Consider the following 24,396-nt stretch of genomic DNA (forward strand, 5'->3'; position numbering starts at 1 on the left):
GTTTTGTAGGGGCATTTCCACAGTTAACTGTCTATTCCCAAACTCAGATCTAATGCTTGCAAGCATAAAATCCATGGGTGGTATGATTAAAGCTGTTATAAACTTGCTAAGTTGGTGGAAATTTGATTAAAATTAAAATCAAATTACAGAATCCCAGGATGAACATCATTAATAGTGCTTTTCCCAAGAAGCTCTCCAAAAGGATGTAGACAGCAGAAGGATGACATATGGCCCAGACGGCCTGCTTACAGCGCCACACAGACTGAGCTTGGCAGGCAGATCTTGAGGCCTTCAGCTTTATCGGCTTTGCAGCCTCTATTTGCTTACCATTGAAATCCAGCATTCTGGAACACCAAAATGGGCGGCAGCTTTGAGAAGAGGATACAGCAGCCAAACTGTCAGAAAGCACACAAGATGCTGAGTTAGGAGGGAATGCTGGAGTACCTCAAAATTATGAATCGCAAGGCTAGCAGGTGGTGATGACACAATCAACCAAGGCGGAAGGCCCCAGAAACATGAGTTTCTGCCAAATGAATTGGGATGTAAACGATTTGGTTTCCGTGTCATTGAGGAAAATGATTAAAGAAAACTCTGACATGAACATCTGCAAGTTGCTAAGCTTTCAGCGATGTGGTAATCCGACTCATATTTTCTACTGTTAAGATTGGGTTATCTCAAAACAGAGCATATGGTGACTGATCTGTGCCACCATATTTTGCCAGGATTCATACATAGTCCTAAGTCTGGCTAGTGCTAATGAATCATATTTATATTCTAGATCATATAGTTTACATGTTTCTCCAAGGCTATCAGCCACTCTTCCATCTTAATGGTATGAACATTCGCACCATAGCTGGAAAAAATAAACATTAGGATTTTGTCAACAGAGCTATGAATGAGAATCCATCACCTCAAGTCCTGCACCCAGAATGAAAGCCAGAATCATTCAAATCTTCCAAATACTCCTGTGTTACAGGTTTCCTACAACTCTCAAAAAACAACCGGACAAGCACACTTTGCTCTGGCAGATTGTAATTGTTTTTTTTTTAGAAGCCTGTATAGTCGTCTTCCTTTCAGTAGTCACTTTTCCATGTTTTCCCACCATGAAAATAGCTTTGAAACTTGAGAGAAAGCTGGGCACTGGTACTCAAGCCTGTAATCCTAGCAACTCAGGAAGCTGAGATCTGAGGATCAAGTTGAAAACCAGTCTGTTGAGGGAAGTTTGTGAGAATTTTATCTCTAATTAGTCACCAAAAGAAGGGGAAAAAAAGGTGGAAGTGGAGTTGTGGCTTCAGTGGTAGAGTACTAGCCTTGAACAAAAGAAGCTCAAGCACAACAAGTAGGCCTCAGGATAGATACTAAATAAATAAATAAAATTGGAGAGAGGAAGTAGAGATGTTGTTCAAGTGGTAGAGAACCATCTTTAAGGGAAAAAGCTAAGCAAGAATGAATTCAAGCCCCAGCACTGACCCAAACACATTAAAAAATTTTTACAGAGAAAAAATTGTTCTGAAGATAATTATGTGATTATATTATATTATCTGAACAAATGATTCCTACAAAGGATCTATAGCTGAGTTAAATGTGAGCACAACTCTACTGTAAAGCATTTATAATTCTTCAGTATGAGTATGCCCTGTTCCGTGTCCACATTTGAAGGTAATCTCAGTAGATAATCACTCTAATTTTCCCCAAATTTGGAAATGGGGACTATGTGACTAGATTGTCAGGTTCTGCCTCTAAAAGCTTATCCACATTGTGAAATTTCAGAAAAAGTTTTGTTGTTTTCTCCTTCAGTCCCATAAACCTTATCCCTGAATTCTCCACTGCTTGTTTTAATAAGTTAATGAAATGTCTGTCCTATGATAAAAGTTCAGGCACACACACATTTGCATGGGAAAAGAAATAGAAAATGTATATCACTGTGTAAATAAATGGAGAATGATTTTTCTTCCTATGGGAAAAAATACTCTAGGTGGAAATATTATTCAGAGGGAAAAAAACTGGAGAAGTACCAAGTATATTTTATTTATGATGTAATTTTTGCTCCTGGGATTTCCTTTTCAGGAAATAGCATAGCACAGTGAGAGGTTTCTGAGCCAGTCCCTACCTTAAAGGCTTAGCCTGTGACCCTGCAGTTGTAGCCATCAGTAACTTCTACAGTCAAGACTTTATTACTTAACTCATGATTCCACAGGCATTTAGCACGAGAAAGAGATTCTCTCTAATCTCAGTCCATTTTACCTTTGTGGATGAGCGTACATCAGTTGTACATGATGGTATCATGGTGAGATTTCCATTCATCCACACAACGTGCCCTGATCAAACTCCCTCCACTTCTCTCACTTGCCACCTTTCCTCCCTTCTTAAAGCAATTTCCACAAATTTTATTGTTTTATTTTCACACATTCATATAATGTATTCTAACTATATATAAAAATACACTCCTCCCCACATAGTTAATTTTACTTTCGTGTGATTCTTTTTTTTTTCAGCTTTCAAACCTAGTAATCATACAAAAGATTTCTACCTTGGTCATTCATCAGTGCATGTTATAAATTAATATTAGCCTAAAATAGTGTTCTCTCTGTCTCTCTCCCTCTTTTTTTCCTCCAATATTCAGTAAGGAAACAATAGGGATAAGGATAGTAAAGGACAATGATGGAGGCCAGATGGTATCCAAATACCTGGTGCCTGTATTTGCAGATGGTATAAGGAAGCACACTACACATATCAGTAGTTTGTCTTGATGTTGAGGCTCAGAATAAAATTTGAAAACTTCAAAAACATCAGTTTTTTCGTTCCTGAGTTATGCAACAAGCTAAGGAATTGGAATAAAAACCAAGTTATTCACATGAGGTTTCAAATCAGACTCTAAAAGGTCTTCAGATTGGATGGTGGTGAAATACTCTTTTCCTTGAGAATTAATGCTCCTTTATTGAAAGCCTATCTTTTTCTCCTGAAGGTTCCTTTTCCTGTTCCCATTAGTCACCTACTATCGGTATCATTTTTTTACGTACTGGCACCTCCATTCCAGTCTAAGAAACAAGACCTCTCTATTTTCTATTTGACGCCATTGTATAACAGTTATTTACAGTATTTTTAGTGGAAAGTTTAACTACATGAGTTACAAGACAATTTGTGAATATGCTTCATATTCTTTTTATTCTAAATAGCCTTCAACACTAATTACACTTCTATCAAGTGAACAAGATAAAATATGGAACAATTCCTTTTCCGAAATAAGAACCCATGCTCATCCAATCTGCTGGGTGACTTAATCAATGTGTCATTATGAATGAAAGGGAAATTTTCATGAATCAGTCAGATGTGCCTTGTAATGCATATGACATTCATTTCTCAATTGATCATTCATCTGTAGATAATATTCCTGCCAGAATATTTTATGGAATTTCAGAATTGAAAAGCCTGAAAACAATTTATAAACCCTGACTTATGAATGAAAAAAAAGGATTCTGCCTTCATTGGCCATTAGCCAACTTACAATTTAGAGATTATTGGGCCATGTGATTGATTCCAATAAGATTTCCTTCTTTTCTTGCTTTGTTATATTCAAATTTTTTCATATATTTTTATTGTAATTAATAGAAGGGTTACATGATATTTGCCAGATAGATGGTGCATTAATTCCCATACATTGATACCCTTTCACATGTCTTGGTCCCCATTTCCCTCCCCCCACCCCCACCCCTCATCTTGTTTTCCCCCGTTCCCTATCCAATTTCAAATAACCAAATACAAATATATCCGATATATTAGGTAACAAAGTGAGATACTGTAACAATATGAGATAACCAAGGGACAGTAAAAGACATGAGAGATAACATAGTACCTCAAGAACAACAATCATTCATTATATGGCTTATGTTTCTATATCCTAGAGATCCTTTCATTTAGCGTCCTACTATATGGCCTTTTGTATCAAGGTTTTGTTCTATTGCAAATCTGTGCTAGGAGAGCCCAAGGTTTCTACTGATTATGACAAATGAGGGAAACCATTGAGCCTAAGTTCCTTTGAGTCTGGCTTACTTCACTTAAGATGTGGTATTTGCCAAGATGGGTGGGGGGGGGAGGGTAATGGGTACCAAGACATGTGAAAGGGTATCAATGCATGTAAATTAATGTACCTTCTATCTGGCAAATATCATGTAACCCTTTTATTAATTACAATAAAAATTTTAAAAAAAGATGTGGTATTTGTACACAATGGAATTCTATGCTGCTATCAGAAAGAATGACATTGTCCCATTTGTTAGGAAATGGAAAGACTTAGAAAAGATTATATTCAAATTTTTGTTGCTCCAAACTCATAAAAGAAATGTGAAAGTTAAGAAACCTTACCAATAACTCTAAAGATGGAGGAAAGTCCAGGCTCCCATGAGAAGTGATGCACCTATTACCTAACAAATGTAACTGTAACCCCTCTATATGTTATCCAGGCAATAAAAAAAGAAATAAATAAAAATAAAAACAACAATAGAAAGAAAGACCAGGCTCCAAACTTTGCTGCCATACAAACTCACTGCCAAAATCCAGAGGTATTTCATAAAGCAAGAAATTAAATGATTGAACGCAAAGAGTTTCTTTCCCAACTAAAAAAAATGGTGAAAAGGCCAGTAGCAAGAAACCAGGCTATTTGGGGGAAGTTAAGAATCTTAGGAAAGTATGAGCTAAATATCAAATCAGATATGAACCTATGAATGTCCAGCAGAAAAAAAATTCAATAAAGGAAGAACAACATTCGAAACTATCATCGCACTTTTCACACATAAATTACTATTAGTGTGCCTGGCATGTTCAATGTCCATTCGGTTCCTGTGGTTTGAAAGAAACATCTTGAAAGTTTGTTTTAGATTTGTTGTTGCACATAGCTTTAGTCATTAAAAAATAGTTGCTTCTCTGTCTAATGCTCCACGTAGATTTAAGAGCCTTCCCTGGCAATTCCCCCTGGATTCACAGGGTGAATCTTAGGTGACTAAGATTTTTTTTTTAAAAATTCCTTCCCCACCTCCAATCTATGTGCATTTAGTATGTCTTTGTTTCTGGATGATTGGGTAAATGCCAGGTAGTGGAACTGCTGGGTCATAGGGGAGCTCTATGTTTAGTCTTTTGAGGAACTGCCATACTGCTTTCCATAGTGGTTGAACGAGTTTGCACTCCCACCAATAGTGTAGTAGTGATCCCTCCTGGCCACATCCCCTCCAGCATCTGTTGTTATTAGTTTTCTTGATCCTGGCATTCTAACTGGAGTGAAGTGGAATCTTAGAGTTGTTTTGATTTGCATTTCTTTTATGACCAGAGTTGTTGAGCATTTCTTCATGTGTCTATAGGCCATTTTTGTTTCAGAGAAGACTCTCTTTAAGTCTTTGGCCTATCTTTTAATAGGATGGTTGTTACTTTGGAGATTAGTTTTGGATTGATTCAAACAAAGACATACTAAATCCACCAGCACAACAATGTTCATTGCAGCACTATTTACCATAGCAAAGATATGGAACCAACCTAGATGTCCCTCAGTTGATGAGTGGATCAACAAGATGTGGTATTTGTACACAATGGAATTCTATGCTGCCGTCAGAAAGAATGACATTGCCCCATTTGTTAGGAAATGGAAAGACTTAGAAAAAATCATATTAAGTGAAGTAAGCCAGACTCAAAGGAACTTAGGCTCAATGGTTTCCCTCATTTGTCATAATCAGTAGAAACCTTGGGCTCTCCTAGCACAGATTTGCAATAGAGCAAAACTTTGATACATAAGGCCATATAGTAGGACGCTAAATGAAAGGATCTTTAGGATATAGAAACATAAGCCATATAATGAATGATTGTTGTTCTTGAGGTACTATGTTATCTCTCATGTCTTTTACTGTCCCTTGGTTATCTCATATTGTTACAGTATTTCACCTGATATATCGGATATATTTGTATTTGGTTATTTGAAATTGGATAGGGAACGGGGGAAAACAAGATGAGGGGTGGGGATGGGGGGGAGGGAAATGGGGACCAAGACATGTGAAAGGGTATCAATGTATGGGAATTAATGCACCATCTATCTGGCAAATATCATGTAACCCTTCTATTAATTACAATAAAAAATATATGAAAGAAAAAAAAACGGCTATCATCAGTACAGGAAAAAAAAAAATCTATGTGCAAATTTTACAACTTTCCAAAGCTGAGCAAGCGTTTCTTTTCCAGCCTGTAGGGTAAACAAGGGTCTCAATTCTGTTTGTTCAAAACCCGAACAAAGGTGTGTTTTTTATGTATACCTGGCTTCTTCCACCCTGACAGATTGAAGGGCTCGATTCACAGGTTCAAATGGGTTGTACTATTTACCCAGCTTTATCCCTCTTGAGAATGTCACAACTTCCATTCCTAATGCCTAACCTTCCTTCTTCCTGTTTCCCACCTATGTAACTCGTTTGTAAAAAAAAAAAAGATAATAATAATAATAACCTCCATTAGTGATATCCAGACATTCTTCCAGTGGGAGAAAACAAAGGAGGGGGTAATAGCATTGGACAAGAAATATACTCATTACCTAACTTATGTATCTGTGATCCCTCTGTACATCACCTTTACAATCAAATTAAATCTTTAAAAATCTCCTGTAGGAGGGACCCAAAATTGGATAAGAATGTTTTCCCAAAACAAGGGCTCAAGAAGCATTTTCCATCCAGAAGAAGAAGGAGGAAGAGGAGAAGGAGAAGGAGAAACAGGAGGAGAAGGAGAAGGAGAGGAAGAGGATGAGGAGGACGAGGAGGACAAGGAGGACAAAGAGGACAAGGAGGAGGACAAGGAGGAGGACAACGAGGAGGACAAGAAGGAATGGAAGGAAGAAGGAATGGAAGGAAGGAAGAAGGAAGGAAGGAAGGAAGGAAGGAAGGAAGGAAGGAAGGAAGGAAGGAGAAGGGAAGGGAAGGGAAGGGAAGGGAAGGGAAGGGAAGGGAAGGAAAGGAAAGGAAAGGAAAGGAAAGGAAAGGAAAGGAAAGGAAAGGAAAGGAAAGGAAAGGAAAGGAAAGGAAAGAGGTTCTGTGTTTCCAGGCATTGGTGTCTCACACCTGTAATCCTACTCTACTCGGGAGGTAAGAACTGAAGATCACAATTTGAACCTAGCCCAGGCAAGAAAGCCATGAGATGTTTATCTTCAACTTTTTACCAAAACAAAACAAATGCACAGCTGTGTCTCCAGTGGTCAAGCCCTAGCCTCAAGCAAAAGAAGTTAAAGGAAAGGCCAGCACTTAGGCCCTGAGTTCATGGAACTGGCCAAAAAAAAAAAAAAATAATCAAAAACCCTCTTAATCACTAGCCCCATACTTTATCAGGTGACTAAGACTCACTCACTAAAGAAACCCCTTAAAACATTTCATCATCAATAAGGCAAAGAAAACACTGTGTTCTCAGGTCACATATAACTTTAAATTCCCAGAATTCTATTAAATGAATATTCCTTGCATTTTATGGCATTTCAATCAGCATTAAAGATCCAGATTTGACAGAAGTGATTCATATTATGTGTAAATAAAATTTATTCACAGTATCCCAGGGTTAGGAAATTACCAATCATATAAATACATGTGGATACTGTATTATTTTTATTATGCCTATGTATGCCCTTGTGTGTGCATTTATATAAATACATGTATGACATGCATTTAATTTGCCTTGACTCTTGACTATCACTAAATCTAGAAAAGTTGATAAATAATAACCTAGGGTAATCAAAGGCAACTAGAAATTAATAAAAATAAAAATATATTCCCTGTCAGTCTTTTTATTCGTTTTGTTGGAATGGGGCTTAAATTTGGGGCCTGGATGCTGTTTCTGAGCTCTTTTTGCTCAAGGCTACTGCTGTACCACTTTAAGCCACAGAACCATGTCTAGTTTTCTGTAGTTAATTGCAGACAGACTTTCCTGCCTAGCCTGGCTTTAAACCAGGATCCTCAGACTTCAGTTTCCCGAGTAGCTAAGATTAAGGCATCCCACCTTACCAGTCATTTTAAAATATGCAATTGTCTTTAGCCCTCATAACAGCCAACCATTTTCCTGCTTCTAGTCAGTTACTACCTTGCAATCTTCAATAAGTAACTTAACTCTGTCCAGGCCGTTATTTACTCTGAAAAAAATAAAATAAAAGGAATTTAAAAGTACATTTAGGGGACTGGGAGTTTGGCCTTGTGGTTAGAGTGCTTGCCTAGCATGCACAGAGACCTGAGTTCGATTCCTCAGAACTACATACATAGAAAAGCCGGAAGTGGTGGTGTGGCTCATGTGGTAGAACACTATCCCTGAGGGAAAAAAGTAAGCCCAAGGACAGTGCTCAGGCCCTGAGTTCAATCCCCAGGACTGGCAAAAAAATACATTTAGGATCAGGATAAGAATTAATGGGCATAATGGCTGAAAATCATTTACCAGGCATTATACTTGATATTATTGACTTATCATATAGTAAATACCTAACAAATGAGTAGTTGGCTAATAATAACAATGTATTCCTTGTGAGACCTTGTCACCAATGCCAATATTACCTGTGAGCTCACTGGAAATAGGCAACCTCAAGCCCCATCCCAGACCACCTACGTCATAACCTGTGGTTTAATGAGATCCCTTGGTGATTCACATGCACATGGTTGAGAAGCACTGGTAGACCAAAACAATGAAGTCTAGACAGCTTGACAGACCAGTAGTAAGGCAAGGTGCTGGGAACACATCTAAATTGGAGAGCTGTCAGTCCACATCTCTTATCCTCCCCCCAACCCTGTCACAGGCATCACTGACTAGGTGGTGGTCAGATTTTCTGAATCCTATTTTTCCTTCTCTGCAACTAACCCCAAGCAACAATCAATTTAAAAAAAAAAAACACACACACACATCTTTGTGTCTACCATGGTAACAAAAGCACCATCATCTTGTTTGGGTTTTTTTTTCCACATTTTTAATTTTTCAGCTGTCCCATTTGTCACTGTTTAGGGAATTATTACAAAACTTATGTCTACAATGCTTCTGCTTATGCATATTCAAGCAGTTAAGCAGATGTAGACTGGGTTGACTGCTTTGATAAGTTTGAACACTGATGAAACATACTTTTTGCACAGCAGTAATGATGCTGGTATTTGTATAAATAATAGTAGATAGATTCCCTAATCATCTCGAGAGTGAAAAAATGATGAGAGGGTGACAGAATTACCAAGTATGTCTGGATTGCTAGGCAGATCGTTTGCAAGTACATATTTTACATGTGAATACAATTATGTTAATTTATAGCATCTATTACCATATTAAATTGAAAAAATATATAATGAGGCCAAAAAGAAACAATGCAATGTTGATAATCCCAGAGGTATGTTTATGGATATGTTACAATTTTTAGAGCTTCTTTGCATATCATGGAAAGTGCATGTATTAAATATCTGCTTCTATAGTACTATGATTTGGTGTTATGTAATATGTGCTCTATAATCAAAGTTTAAGGGATTTTAAGACTCATTTTCCCACCATACACATTTTCGTAGCTCTCAAGTTGAAATGTGTCTTACAGTTGAACATATGTCTCCATTTGACTGGCAACATTTTTTTTTTTGCAACTGGGGTCTTGGATCCAATTAAAGAGGGAATTTGGATTTGTAGTCTAGAGAAAATAGCACAGTGAATAAAACAAAAGAATAACAAGATACCCAGAAAGTACTCAAGCAAGAGGTAGAATGTGGTAAATAAAAATGTAATGACATTAATGGAATACCATGAAGGTCAAATTCACAGAGCCAAGGGGAAAAATTAGGAAAGTGGGAGAATTTAGTGATAAGTGTGCAGAAGAGTAAAACTAAAAGAGGGAGAGAAAAAAAGAAGCATCAAAATGGAAGCATGAAAAGGGCTCATCATTGTTTTGATTATTCTATAGCATGATTTTCTATGGTAGATATTCATCAAGGTCTTCAAATTCTTTCAGAAGATTTTTTTCTCTTTTTTGGTCTATGTCACCTTCACAAAAAAATACTTCCTGATGATTCCTCTCTTTGCATTTCTCCCTGCATTTTACTCAGACCAAAATGACTAGAGAGGCTTCAATGATTGCTAAACTTTTGTTTGTTGTTTCAGGTGATATCAAGATTATCGAACAAATCATCAGTCTCACAGGTATGGCTTTGTGTAGATAGCAAAATATCAAAAATCTGGATGATTTCCAACATATCTCTCCTCTCCTTGAAATTTTTATATGTTCTCTTTTTGTTTTCTCCAATTTTCTTCTGCATGCAAGATGCATTCACTTTCTTGAGCTAGTTACAGAAGGATACAGAAGAAATGCAGCTCATATCTTTATGGAAGAGCTTTAATATTTATTGTTATAAGATAGTGGGATACTTTGTTTGGGGGGGTTATTGCCAGTGGGGCTTGAACTCAGGTCCTATTCTGTCCTTGGACACTTTTTGCCAAAGGCTAGTGCTCTCCCACTTGAGCCACAGCACCACTTCCTGCTTTTTCTGTCCATGTGGTTCTAATGAATCAAACCCAGGGCTTTGTGCATGCTACATGAACACTCTGCCACTAGACCACACCCTTATGTTTTTTTTAAACCAAAACTTGAAGAGTATTGAAGTTCTGAGGTGTTGTTTATATGAATCCTTTTATTCTTTATTCCTTGTCATGTATCAATAATGTTTAGAGAGATAGATTATATACACATGGATCTGAGATATATTAGAAATAATTTTTATTCAAATTCTTAAGATGATGCCCAGTTTTAAGGACATTCCACTTCTATAGGAAACTTAAGATTATACATATTGTTATTGTAAAGGTGGTATACAAAGAAGTTATAATGGCCTAAGTTATATAAAGAGTACATTTCCTTTTAAATAATATCATCCGTTCCCTCACTCTCTCCCAGTTTTCTAGAGGAAGCTTTTGATTCATCAGATTTTGTTAGCTAGATTTTCATTGATAAGAATCCTATAAGCCTAGAAAGAGATTTTTCTATTCCTTTGTGTCCTAGATCTCAATACCACCTTACATACACACACACACACACACACACACACACACACACACACACACACACACACACACCAAAAACAGATCCTATCGCCCATCAATAATTTATTGAAGATGGTGGAGGTGGAACAAACATTTAGTGTTTACACCAAGAAACTTCTTGGAAGTTCATAATATATCTATTTTTTTCAACCAGGTTTCTCTCCAGAACTTAGATGGCTTTTCTCTTTCATCTCTACAAAATCCTCCTCGACAAAAGACAAAATGTTCTTTACATTTCATCTCTTCTGGGCAGATAGCTCTTCTCAAAGCAGCAATGACTCTGCCTGAGACCTTTCACTATTCTCTCATTCACAAAGAGAAAATAGGATTTTTATGGTAGTTGTCTGAATTAGAATTTCTCACCCTTTCATAGAAAGGTGAAGATCTTGCCTAATAATATTACATCCTTGACCTTAAAAAAAAGTCTGTATCATTGAGGCTGAAGTTCCTTTGCAATGTTAAAACCACCAGAATTACATCTGTTTAAAAAAAAAAGATGCTTTTTTTCTCTCTGGTTGAAAAGTCTAGGGAAGGAAATAACTTCCAGTACACACTGAAATACCTGAATTTGTTCTTTCCTTGACCTTTCTTTAAGATCTCCTCATTCCCCAAGGTAGAGGCTGACCATCCATTCATTGCATCCACATTTCAGTCTGAGTAATACCAAAGAAATGCGAAAGAGTTAGATAGTTGCTCCCTTGTTTCTAGTAGCTTCTCTAAGGGTCTTCAAAACACAGCCACTTGCGTGCTGTCACCCTAGATCTTAGCCTCATGGACAAACCCAGTGGCAAGGGAAAAGTGATCTTTGAGTGGGTGTACTGCTAATGTTTCTCTTAATTGCAGAAGATGGAGAGGTTGTGGGGTTTTTTTTAAGAAAAGAAGAAATCAGCACCCTGATATCATTTTCTTAAATCTTCTGCCCTTATTCAACGTTTTCTTTGCACATTTCTAAGTGCTTCATTTCCATTAGATACCACCTGATACTACACTCCTAATTTACAGATGAGAAGGGTAAGATCTTTGTATACTCATATTTTATTTTTCATTATTATAAAGATGATATGCAAAGGGGTTATAATTAAATAAATCAGATAGAGTATATTTTAGGGGGGCAAAGTTACCCCTTCCCTCATTCTCTCCCAGTTCTCCCTCTCATCCCTACTTACAAGTTGTATAGTTCCTTTTCCACATGGTGTCTAGTGAGTTGCGACGGCTCCCTTTGTCCCTGCTCTTTGCCCCTCCATTTCTGTGCCCCCTGCTTTGTCCTCGCAAAAACATGTGAGTGATCAAACAAAAGAAAAAGAAAAGAAGGGGCCAGGAGTTTGGCCTAGTGGTTGAGTGCTTGCTAGCACACACGAAGACCCGGGTTTGATTCCTCAGAACCACATATATAGAAAAAAGCCAGAAGTGGTGCTGAGGCTCAAGTGGTAGAGCTCAAGCCTTGAGAAAGTCCAAGGACAGTGATCAGGCCCTGAGCTCAAGCCCAGGACTGGCCAAAAAAAAAAAAAAAGAAAGAAAAGAAAAACATCAACAAAGAAAAAACATTGTTTCCATTCCCTCATTTCTGTTTCTATATTGTATTATGTGATCAGATAGGTATTGAACCTTTTCTGTTTCTCTCCTTAAAAGCTTCTTCAAGATCTGGGCATTGGTAGCTTATGCCTGTAATCCTAACAACTCAAGGGGCTGAGATCAAACAAATTTGACCAAACAAATAAAAAAAAAACAACCAAGTTTTACATGGCAAAGGACATAGCTAACAAGCTAAGGTCCTTTAATACTGTATACCTACAAAAGTTTCAGCTAGTCAAGGATAGAAGCTCTAGGGCTTGACAATGAGACTTTCTCCTATATGTTCTCTTGTGAACACGGGTTTGACTAGTCATTTGTGAGTTTAGAGTGGTTTTTCCAGCAAAACATCATAAACCAAATTTAAGATTCCTTAAACTCCAAGTGCATTACTCCCATTATAGGAATTAAGACATCAGCTAGGCAGACAATGAAGGGATGGGTCAGATGAAAAGGGAGAGATCTATAACTCAACTTTATGAAAGCAGAGCATGGATGATATGCAAGAATTCGATAAATCTGTATAGGTGACCTGAAGAAGGAAACTGGGCCTCCTGCAAAAGGACAATGTGGGGCTGTGAGTGTGGTAGAGTGCTTCCAGCATACACGAACCCCTGAGTTTGATTCCTTGCTATCACATATACAGAAAAACTGGACGTGATACTGTGGCTCAAGTGGTTGAGCGCTAGCCTTGAGAAAGCTCAAGGACAGTGCCCAAGCCCTGAGTTCAAGCCCCAGGATTGGCAAAAAAAAATGCAGCTAGATGTTGTTGGTTTATGTCTTCATTTTTAGCTAGTCAGGAGGCTGAGATCTTCATGATCATGCTTCAAAGCTTGCCTAAGCAGAAAAGTCCAAGATACTTCACATCCAAAATAACCAGGCCAGGTTAAATGGGTCATTCTAGTGATAGGGTAACAGCAAGCAAGCAAACAAGCTGAGGATTCACGAGGTCCTGAGTTCAAACTTCCATTCTACAGTTAATAAACATTACATGATTGTATATAATATTCATAATATATTATAGTATACAATATAATTGTTACTTAAAATTTGTCAGCAGTGATGGCAAGTAAAGGAAGAATAACTAATTCTTATTATGAATAATGTCTTCTACCTTAATTGCAAGAGTCAGTTTCCAAGAAACTTGTCCAAGACACTAAGACTCCTTCCAAAAAAAACAACCTGTGAAATTTGAGCAAAATTATTCAAGCATAAACACTGAACAGTTATTAATCAGGAAATTCTATTAAAGTCAGTAGAGAGTTCTTGAAACAAAAGAATGAATAAATCGTCAGTGGAAATGTAAACAGAAATCTAATTAGAGGATGTACTCAGTGTTTTTCATTTCTTTGATAAGTTTACCCTGTTGTGTGTTTAGCTGGGTGAGCTAATTTTTCTATTATACAATGCTAGTTTGCAAATGTTCCACTGCAATCCATGTGGGTCCAATTTTTGTTAAAGCAGAGAGTTGTAAATGCTGTTAGAAATAAAAATAAACAAATAAAAGCAACACCATGACTACTCCAATAAAGAACTTCTGGCTTCATCATTAATTAAAATAATCACAGCTAGCTGGGTTAAAGAGTCTAAGAATGTCATTTTGTTCAAAATTGTTGAGCCATCAAGGCTGCTGTACCAAACAGCCTTCATAAGTAAATCAACCATCTCACTTAGCAGCTATCATTTAAAATGAACAGGCTATTTCTTGAAGTCACCCCAATTTTTTTATTGTGTCAATCACTGCAACTCCTACAGACATGACAAAGCCCAAATAAACCAATGAATTAACCATGCATTGAAGACAACCAATGAGACTTTATATAGTCATCTTAGTGGCTTGCAGTTCTTAATCATGTTCTATTAGAAATTTTGATGAGCAGGTATAAGTGATTTTATCTTTCAATGAAACCGAAGCACAGAAAAGCAAATTGACCTTTTAGAGTGAACTCTGAATATGCCTCCAAAGAAGCCACATGTGAAACAGAAAAAAAAGCACACTATTGCAGTGACTACACAGGTCCACTGGTTTACCTTTTGCTGGCTTCTCTGATCTGGTTCTACACTCTCATGTCAACTGTCTTCTATCTCCTTTTCATCTTCTAAGCTTGCAGGGTTCAATGACCCCTGTCAGGAGTCCAGAGATCCTAGGGGAGAGGGGAATTGGCAAAACTATTTCTCTTTGTTCTCCTAAGACTCTTCAAAGAGAGCAGACATGATGGCTCAGACCATTGTTGCTAGTAAGTTGTGAGAATCAAAATATGAAGCAGAATAGCTTAAGGATCTTCTAATGTTTCTTTCTAAAGATTCTAAAATAGGAAAGTTTAGAGGCCCGGGCACAGTCTCTGAGCTTCTTTTGCTCAAGGCTAGCACTATACCACTTAAGCCACAGAGCCACCTCTGGTGTTTTTTGAGTGGTTTATTGTACATAAAAAGTCTCAGGGACTTTCCTGCCTGGGCTAGCTTCGAACCACAGTCCTCAGAGCTCAGCCTTCTGAATAGCTAGGATTACATGTCACATGATAGCATGAGCTACCAGCACCTAGTGGAAAGATTTTTACTGTTAAAGATAATACAATTTTGCCAGCTGAAGGTCTTATCATTTTAAATGACAAAGTATAAGAGTTTCACTAAGATTGAAAATACATTTATTCTTAAGATATCGTTCATACACTATTACAAACAAGAAGCTGAGTGAACTCTAATGGGCAACCTGGGAGACTTTAGCACCTTTCATAGGTCACCGACCAATGCAGTGTAAAAATGACCACTGAATGATGGTGTACAATTTAAATGAATGGTGTACCATTTAAGAAGTCTGTGCAATTTGTGCTAATCTGTGTTATCCCTTGATTTAGTCAGAGCCCAAGGGAAATGGCAGTATCAACAAGAGACTACCATCTATCGTAGAAGATGAAGAAGAGGAGGAGGGAGAGGAAGAGGAAACCGCTTCCCTCTCTCCTATCTATACAAGGAGATCCTCTTCACGCAGCAAGAAGACAGGAAGCAATAAAAGCTACCTGGGATTAAGCTTAAAGCAGCTGGCCTCAGGGACAGTGCCATTTCACTCACCTATCCGTGTCTCCAGTTCGAATTCCCCACAAACCAAGCAGGAAGTTGAGCTCTCTAACCATGGTAAAAAGAAAGAGAAGAACTTGACATTGCATCTCTCCACTTTAAATAGTGCTGGACCTCCAGACCTCAGTCCAAGGTAGGAACTCATGCCATGTAACACTTTCCCAGGGGAATGTGATTCCCTTTAGTAGAGATTAAGAGGTACTTGGCAGATTTCTCAGCCTGTTCACCACATAGGATCATAGCCTGGCTTTTTCCTCCTTCCTGAATTGTGTACGGAACTTTTAATACATGCACAGATATGCATATGGGTGGTATGATAACGAACAGTTTTATCAATATTCTCAAAAGGATCTATTAAACGTTCAGCATCTCTCTTTACTCTCTTTACATTCATTCAGTTCTATCTTTTATGTTACATATGTAATTACTGTTCATGTAAAATATAAAAGCAAACGAAACCATAGACTCCCCTCTACGTTTCACATACCACTGCACTGTGATTTTATAAACTTATGATGAAAAGTAAAAGAAATGGTGTGAAGTCTATTATTGTTGTTGTCTTAACAATTTGCATTCTTCCTCCACGAAGAGATCAAGTGTAAAGGAAACAAAGCATTGATTTTCATTTTTCACTATTATGATTGTGGATGGCTGGAGCTGTTTTGTTACTGATCTCTTCAGTAGGTAACATAGCTTTGCTTTTTAGTTAAAATTCAATTTCCAATCAAAAAGAAGTCACAGAGAATGTAAAAATTATTCACTTGGAAAATGTGCAAGGGCAGACTATTACACATAAAATCAACAGCAATTATCAAAGTCTCATGAATCCGAATAACTAGGCAGAAAATAGTATTTACTTCATTATATACTACCTGCACTTTGCTAGGTAACTTCATCCTTATTTTATTTACTCTTGATGAAATCCAGGAAAGTAGTTTGTCATTTCTAAGATAAATTTGTAAGAGAAACTCAGATTTCAAATATTCTGCCCAAAATCTGAAGTGTTAAGTACTGAACATTAGATTCAAATCATTCTTCTACTTGTTTTTTTCCATATATTTTATTGTAATTAATAGAAGGGTTACATTATATTCACCAGATAGAAGGTGCGTTACTTCACAAACTTTGATATCCTTTCTCAGGTCTTGGTCCTCATTTCCCACCCCCCACCCTCGCCCCTCATCTTGTTTCCCCCCCCCTTCCCTATCCTATTTCAAATAACCAAATATGCATATATACAATACATCAGATAATAAGGTAAAATACTGTAACAATATGGAAATAAGGAACAGCAAAGAGATGAGAGATAACATAGTACATTAAGGAAAACAATCACTCATTATATGGCTTTTGTTTCTATATCCTGGAGGTCCTTTCATTTAGTATCATACTATGTGGCCTTATGTATCTAGGTTTTGCTCTATTGTAAATCTCTGCTAGGAGAGCCCAAGGTTTCTACTGATTATGACAAATGAGGGAAACCATTGAGCCTAAGTTCCTTTGAGTCTAGCTTACTTCACTTAATATGATTTTTTCTAAGTCTTTCCATTTCCTTACAAATGGGGCAATGTCATTCTTTCTGACAGCAGCATAGAATTCCATTGTGTACAAATACCACATCTTGTTGATCCACTCATCAATTGAGGGGTATCTGGGTTGGTTCCAATCTTTGCTATGTTACATAGTCCTGCAATGAACATTGTTGTGCTAGTAGATTTAGTATGTCCTTGTTTCTGGACAATTGGGTAAATACCAAGTAGTGGAATTGGGTCATAGGAGAGCTCTATGTTTAGTCTTTTGAGGAACTGCCATACTGCTTTCCATATTGTAGTAGTGATCCCTCTTGGCCACATCCCCTCCAGCATCTGTTGTTATTAGATTTCTTGATCATGGCCATTCTAGCTGGAGTAAGGAGGAATCTTAGAGTTGTTTTGATTTGCATTTCTTTTATGGACAAAGATGTCAAGCATGTCTATAAATCATTCTTATTTCTTCTTCAGAGAAGACTCTCTAAGTCTTTGGCCCATCTTTGAATGGGATAGTTGTTTCTTTGGAAATTAGTTTTGGAGAGATTCAATTTTTTGAGGTGTTGATATATTTTAGATATGATGCCTTTATTTGTTGTATGTTTAGTGAAAATCTTCTCCCACTCTGTAGGCTTTCCAGTTAATTTGCTAGCTATGTCCTTTGCCATACAGAAGCTCTGCAGTTTAATGCAGTCCCACTTATCCAGACTTTCTCTGATTTGTTATTCATTCTTCTACTTGTAAACAGGTGACATTTCTGATGTCCTACATATTTAATCTCTCAAAGGGCACAATTTACCCATTAATACAATTAAGAAAAAAGTAAGTTTGGAGATGGTAATTTTAAAACTGCTTCTATTTGTCTTATTTTTTCAAAATATTTTTTCTCTTTATTTAAACACAAAACACATTTACAGCATGCAGGTTAACTTAAAATCATGGTGTCTTCCCAAACCAGTACCTTTGAATGTATCTGCAAGAACTGAAACGAAACCCAACATATTCCACAGGTAGACTCAGACTCTCTCCTTTCACCTCAGACTGAGTTACACACAAATCCCATTATGCACAGTAGCTAGTTTCCTTAATTAAGTAAATAATTTATTTGATCATCATGAATAACTACTACTCTTATTTCACTGAGTTTCTCTTCAGAACCATTTACCAATGCCATTCAGAGGATTGTTAATATATCCAGTCCAAAACTTAAGAACTTAAAAATAAAAGACACTGTCAATTGAAAATATCAATATTCTAGATGACCACAAGTTTCTATTGATAAGACTAAATGTTTAATGACTTATCAAAGCAAAGAAAACCCACTGAAACAAATTTATGAAATTCTTGGTATACTTCATGAAAGTTTGAAATTATAAATAGAAAAGAACCATTAACATATTTTTTTAAAAAACTAACATTGTGTATTCTGAACCACATGCTAATTACAATTCATTGTCTGTAACACAGCACTAATACCCAGGATTCATCTGAAAGGAATGAAACTACCATATACAGACAGAAGAAAAAAACACCTATTGCCTTTATGAATATTGTCATAATAAGGCTGTGGCACTCTGTGGTAACAGTATTAGCTACACCTGGCTACTTCTAGGCTTCACCTTAACTTTTGGAGTGCTTACTTCGAAAGATAAATTTATTATTTTTTAACAGTGAAAGTTACTTGCTGTTGTCATCTGCAACCTTTCAAAGGATTATGTTGCTCTTACGATTATTCATCTTACTTATCAAAATGAAAATAAAATAAATTTTAAATAAGAGAAGACTCAATCAGGGCCAGAAAAGAAGGATTTATGGCTGAGCACTGGTGGATTTATGCCTGTATTCCTAACTATGTAGGATGCTAAGGTCTAAAGATCCCAATTCAAAGCCATTCCTGGCAGGAAAGTTCATGAAACACTTACTTCCAACTATCCAACAAAAAGCTAGACATGGAGCTGTGGTTCAGGTGGTATAGTACCAGCCTTACGCACAAAATCTAAGGGATAGTGTCCAAGTCCTGAAAGTCCAATCAGTTCTAGGGGGGAAAAAGATTTATGGATAATATCATCTTATACTTACAAAAAGATATATGTTTGGAAAAAGACTCTGAGGATATATATCAGTATAAGTAAATGACAAGTTATTTTCATTTTCTGGCTTTGTTACATATATATATATATATATATACTTTCTAACAGAGATTTATATTTTTAATTGGTGAGTATTTAATATGACTAACCAAGGAAAATGAAAAAACCCTGATAATAAATTAATTATAATTTTTAAGCACCTGAGTATCTTTGTCCAAATCTAGAGTGAATTGGCCACAGATTTGTTTTTCTGTGATGTTGTAATCATTGTTACCAAGTTTTACTCTGAGAACTTACTTAATATTTACTCAAGTAAAACAACTTCTGCATATACACAGATATACGTACTTTCACCTTAGGTTTAAATCTGAATCTGAGTTTTAAATCTGATAGTGCATAGGAGTCCAAACTCTCCAGTGTTAGTCTAAATATGTAAATTGTCTAGTAGGAAAAAATAAATTTTGTTTTATATTTGGTATTTCATATCTTATTTGACACTTTATGTCTCAAATATTTAAATAGAAAGAATATAAAAATAACTACATAATATATACTTCTTTTGTCATTTATTCTCCAAAATCCATCATGTGTTGTATGAAGCCCATCACATATCAATTAGCAGAGTCTGTACTCCAGGACCTTAGTCATCTGGCAAGACAAGTGGTTAGCACATTAGATAGCCTATCACAGCAATAACCAGAATGTCAAAAGTGCTTCTCAAAATACTAGAGTTCATGAATATATAATCAGTGGTCTCCTTTCTTTGATACAGGATTGTTGATGGAATCGAAGATGGAAATAGCAGTGAAGAAAGTCAGACTTTTGACTTTACCTCTGAACGAATTAGACCAGAGCCCAGAATTTCTCCTCCTCTTGGAGGTAGGCACATTGTTTAATCTTTCCTTGAGGAATGATATGTCTTTTAAGCTTGTATCACTTGACATAACAACTACATTCCCATTCTCCATATATTAACAGTCTACTAGTGCCACTGACTTATTTGACTTGAGTCTGAACCATTTCCCACGCTATTAAAGTAGGATTTATAGTAGCTTTCTTATCATCCTAGCTAGATGCCTTGCCACTTACCAACCAAGCTAAATTGATCAGGAGACTCAAAGGGTAGCTGTTTATCAGATAATACCCATGTTTTCATATTATAAATTCAAACCAATTTATAAAACCATCACCTAAAGTAAATGTCATGTTGCTTGTATATTGTGGGAACCCTAATTACATCTAACCAATCATTCAGTGAGAAGTTACATATTTACAGTTTATCCATCAGTAAATAAATTGAGAACAATGTAAGCAGCTTGGAAATTGTAGACAACTCTATGACACTAATTTTACATCAAGGTGAATTAATAAGTGTTTCTTCAACCAAAGCTCAGGCCTCTGTCTCCCTTTCAATCTTCATACATTGCCCATAAAAAGAAATCTGCCAACATAATGTAGCATTTAAAGAAGACACATTTGTTTTAGATAAAGATAGAATAATGAACATAGGGTCCACAGGTATAATCCCTAATACTAGCCAGCAAATTATTTTTGTTTTTCTTCCTTTTGTCTTGTTTGTTTCTCGGTTTGGGGAGGGTATGTGGAGGCACAGAAATGGAAGGACAAAGGGTAAACAAGTGCAGCAGTGGTACTCACTGCACACTGTTGAAAATGCAATGAAAAATGAAAAGGGGATGTTATTAAAAGAAGTATACTCTTTATCTGACTTATAACTCCCTCTGTACAACATCTTTACAGTAACAAAAAAATTAAATACTAATTAACAGCAAACCAATAGATGCAAAATTATCCACACCTACCCATCTTCTTCTCTTTCCATCAAAGTGTTAGGATCTCCTGCTAATTACCAAATCTCTCTATAAGAAAAACCAAGCCCAAGAAAGAGTTCTGAAATGTATCTGTTTTGTAAAATACCAATATTTCATCTTAATCAACAATCATCACTTTCTGGGGACTGAGGGTCTTTGAAAGATTTCTTGTAGGATGAGTAGATAGGAAGAGGGGTACAGTTATGATTTATGGGTCCCATTGATGTATGAACATTATTGCCTTGCTCAGAAATATTTGCCTGTACTCAAGATTGCCATTGTAGCCAATTTGGGTTATCACTGATACGTGTTTTCCTTTTAGCTCACCTAGAGATCATGTCCACATCTTGTCTGCCCACCAACTTATTTTCTAGCTTCCTCCATTCCTTTTACCAATCACCTTCCCACACACTCATCAACTGAAATAACAAGTTTTCTTTATTCTACCTCCAAAGTGTGTCTCAGTTCTACCAAGGCTTTCTGTCCTTCCCCCCATTAATCATACCTTGATAACATTCATCTCTAGTCTGCATCACATTCAAAGTCTGTTCTCAGATCTCAGATCATCTACTGTCCAAACTGCACTTTAAAAAAAATACAATATTTTAGCTAAAAAGTGTAAACTGGGCTTTTTAAAACTATAATTGTTTAGCTAAAAATTAAAATAAAATTGCAGATGCATTTGTGTTGCTCTTCTCCCATTTCTAAAACCCTTAGATGGTTTCCTATTGCTCTGAATGTGAAATCTCACCCTATCGTTTACATCCTTCTTCTTGTACTAGAAAGTAAATGCAGGCCTCGGGTTTAGTAAGCAAGTACTCTACCACTTAAACTATTTTTCCAGTTCTTTTAGTTATATAGAATTTTCATGTAGAGTCTCATACTATTTGCTAGGACCGGCCTTAGACTATGTTCCATCCATCTAGCCTTTTACTGTGGCTGAGATCACAGACAGAAGCATGCCTGAGTACTTAGTTTTTAGCCAGTCCTGGGCTTGAGCTCAGGGCCTGAGCACTATCCTTGGATTTTTCAAGGCCAGAGCTCTGCCACTTGAGCCTCAGCACCACTTTCAGCTGTTTTCTATGTGGTACTGAGGACTCAAACCTGGGTCTTTGTGCATGCTAGGCAAGCACTCTACCACTAGGCCAAACTCCCAGCCTGCCTGAGTACTTTTTAAGTATCCCTTTCCCCTTCTGGAGTCTAAGCTTCAGGAAGGTCAATTACACTTTCTTTATACCTGTATCCACCTATTGCTGTATATAACAGTCATTTATTGAATAATTGGATTATCTTTGCAAAATTATCTCTGTGCAATAATCTATTCTTACTTTGCTTTGGGTCATTTTGAATGACTTTTCTTCTCCCATGCATGTTTGCTACTCATAACTGATGACAATTTGAGAAGTAAGAAGGAGAAGAGAGAGAGAAACTGAATTTATCCAATATTTTTCTCTTCAACAAGCACTGATTCATTTGTACATTTTGTCCTGTACGGAAGAAAATGTACTTGGAAAATAAAGTAGAGAAAAAGTGAAGAGGGAACTAGGAAATGGAGCAAATTAGCTTTTGAAATGACACAGGGAGAAATAGGCCATACACAGTACAGATTAGTACCAAAATATAAGTGGCAACAGAAAAAGATGTTCTCCTGGGCAAAGAAAGAAATATCTGAAAGGGAATGAGAGAAAGAAAAGAACATTCTTTTGCATGGCATGGGCCCTGACTGATGCCATTTTGGAAAAAGAATGAAAGAGGAGGAAATGTGCCATCTTAGAACACAGTAGTAATTGAGTCTTGAGTAATGAAAGGACATACCAGTTACTACGGTCACAGTGACATGTGCCTCGTTGCAGAGTACATGGGCCCCATCCAGAGAACTACAAGAAACTTGTCTGATCCTGGGAAGACAGAACCTACACGGCATAGACAACAGGCTAAAGGTGATAGTGGGGGTTTCCCTCCATATTCTCATGGCCTCTGAGGGCTCAAACATGGAATGTATTTCCAAAAAGAACTCATTCTGTATGTGTCATTTTTCAGACCCAGAAATTGGAGCAGCTGTTCTCTTCATCAAAGCAGAGGAGACAAAACAGCAGATAAACAAGCTCAACAGTGAGGTATGGTACTCTTCCTTTGGTCATCCTGGGGTGATAAGTGAAAATAGTCCTGGTTACCAGATTAGCAGCATAAAATCATAACCAACCATGCTAATGTTTTAGTCTACCATGCAAGAGGGTCCACTCAACTCCGCAGGAGTGCTGTGGCCTCTGACCAGACTCTTACACCTTCTCAGGCTACATGTATCAGATGAGGTTAATTATTATGTCTGCCTTTTCGTCAGTGGTGAAATTAAATGGGATAAACTAAGTCAGTCATTTGGTGTATGATAAGCATTTAAATAAATGATAATTATTGCAATAAATGCCACAGCTATACTGATATTTTATTTAAGATGTCTGCTTGTATCATAAAACTTAACCCCTTCTTAAGTATATAATTCAGTGAATTTTAAAAGCAGTCTTGTTGGATGATTTATTTATCACCATAAATCAAAGCTTTAGGGTACTTTTGTCTCCCCAATAATCTTGTGCAAATTTATATTTAATCCCTATACTTGAATCCAGCCCTATGAAACTAGGCATTACTTTCTGTTTAGATAAGATTTGATTTCTCTAGTCATTTCAAAGAAAGGCATTGCTTCTTGATTAATACCTAAATTTTAACTTCTCCCCATCAAAAAATAAAACACTAAGAGATTAAGCATGATGAGGCCAAGCATGGTGGAATCATACCAGTAATCCCAGCTACTTGGGAGAAGAAGCAAGAAGATGCAAGTTCAAAGCCAACTAACCAATGCTATCAAGATACTACCTCAAAAGAAGCAAATACAAACAAAAGACTAAGGTCTAAGTGGTCCTAGGTTCAATACCCAATACCTCAATATAAACAAACAGATTCTGAGAAATTTGTATTTAAACAATTATTTGGGAAATGGTCTAATGAGCATGCTAAAAAGAAAAAAAGTAGAGGGCAGAAAAGCTTGAAGGCTAGCCAGGCACTAGTGGTTCATACCTATAATCCTAACCATTCAAAAGTCTGATATCTGAGGATCACAGTTCAAAGCCAACCCAAGGCAGGAAAGTCTGTGAAACTCTTATCTCCAATTAACCTGCAAAAAAAGGTAAAAGTAGAGTCATGGTTCAACAGCAGCAACCTTAAGTGAAAAATCCTAGTGCAAGTTCCAGAGCCTGATTT

General features: G+C 36.8%; 1 protein-coding gene across 1 annotated transcript in view; it reads left to right on the forward strand.

Annotated features, from left to right (window-relative positions):
- The window catches only part of Kcnh8 (potassium voltage-gated channel subfamily H member 8), a 313,437-nt gene that overhangs the window by 266,278 nt on the left and 22,763 nt on the right, over window positions 1–24,396 (forward strand). The window contains exons 12-15 of the mRNA XM_090355208.1: window positions 10,117–10,155; window positions 15,477–15,829; window positions 20,085–20,191; window positions 23,182–23,258. Of these exons, the coding sequence (XP_090211334.1) occupies window positions 10,117–10,155; window positions 15,477–15,829; window positions 20,085–20,191; window positions 23,182–23,258 (576 nt within the window). The remainder of the gene's footprint in view (window positions 1–10,116; window positions 10,156–15,476; window positions 15,830–20,084; window positions 20,192–23,181; window positions 23,259–24,396) is intronic.

The sequence above is a fragment of the Megascapheus bottae genome, chromosome 2, assembly GCF_031878675.1.
Source record: "Megascapheus bottae isolate mThoBot1 chromosome 2, mThoBot2.hap1, whole genome shotgun sequence".
Classification (NCBI taxonomy): Eukaryota; Metazoa; Chordata; class Mammalia; order Rodentia; family Geomyidae; genus Megascapheus; species Megascapheus bottae.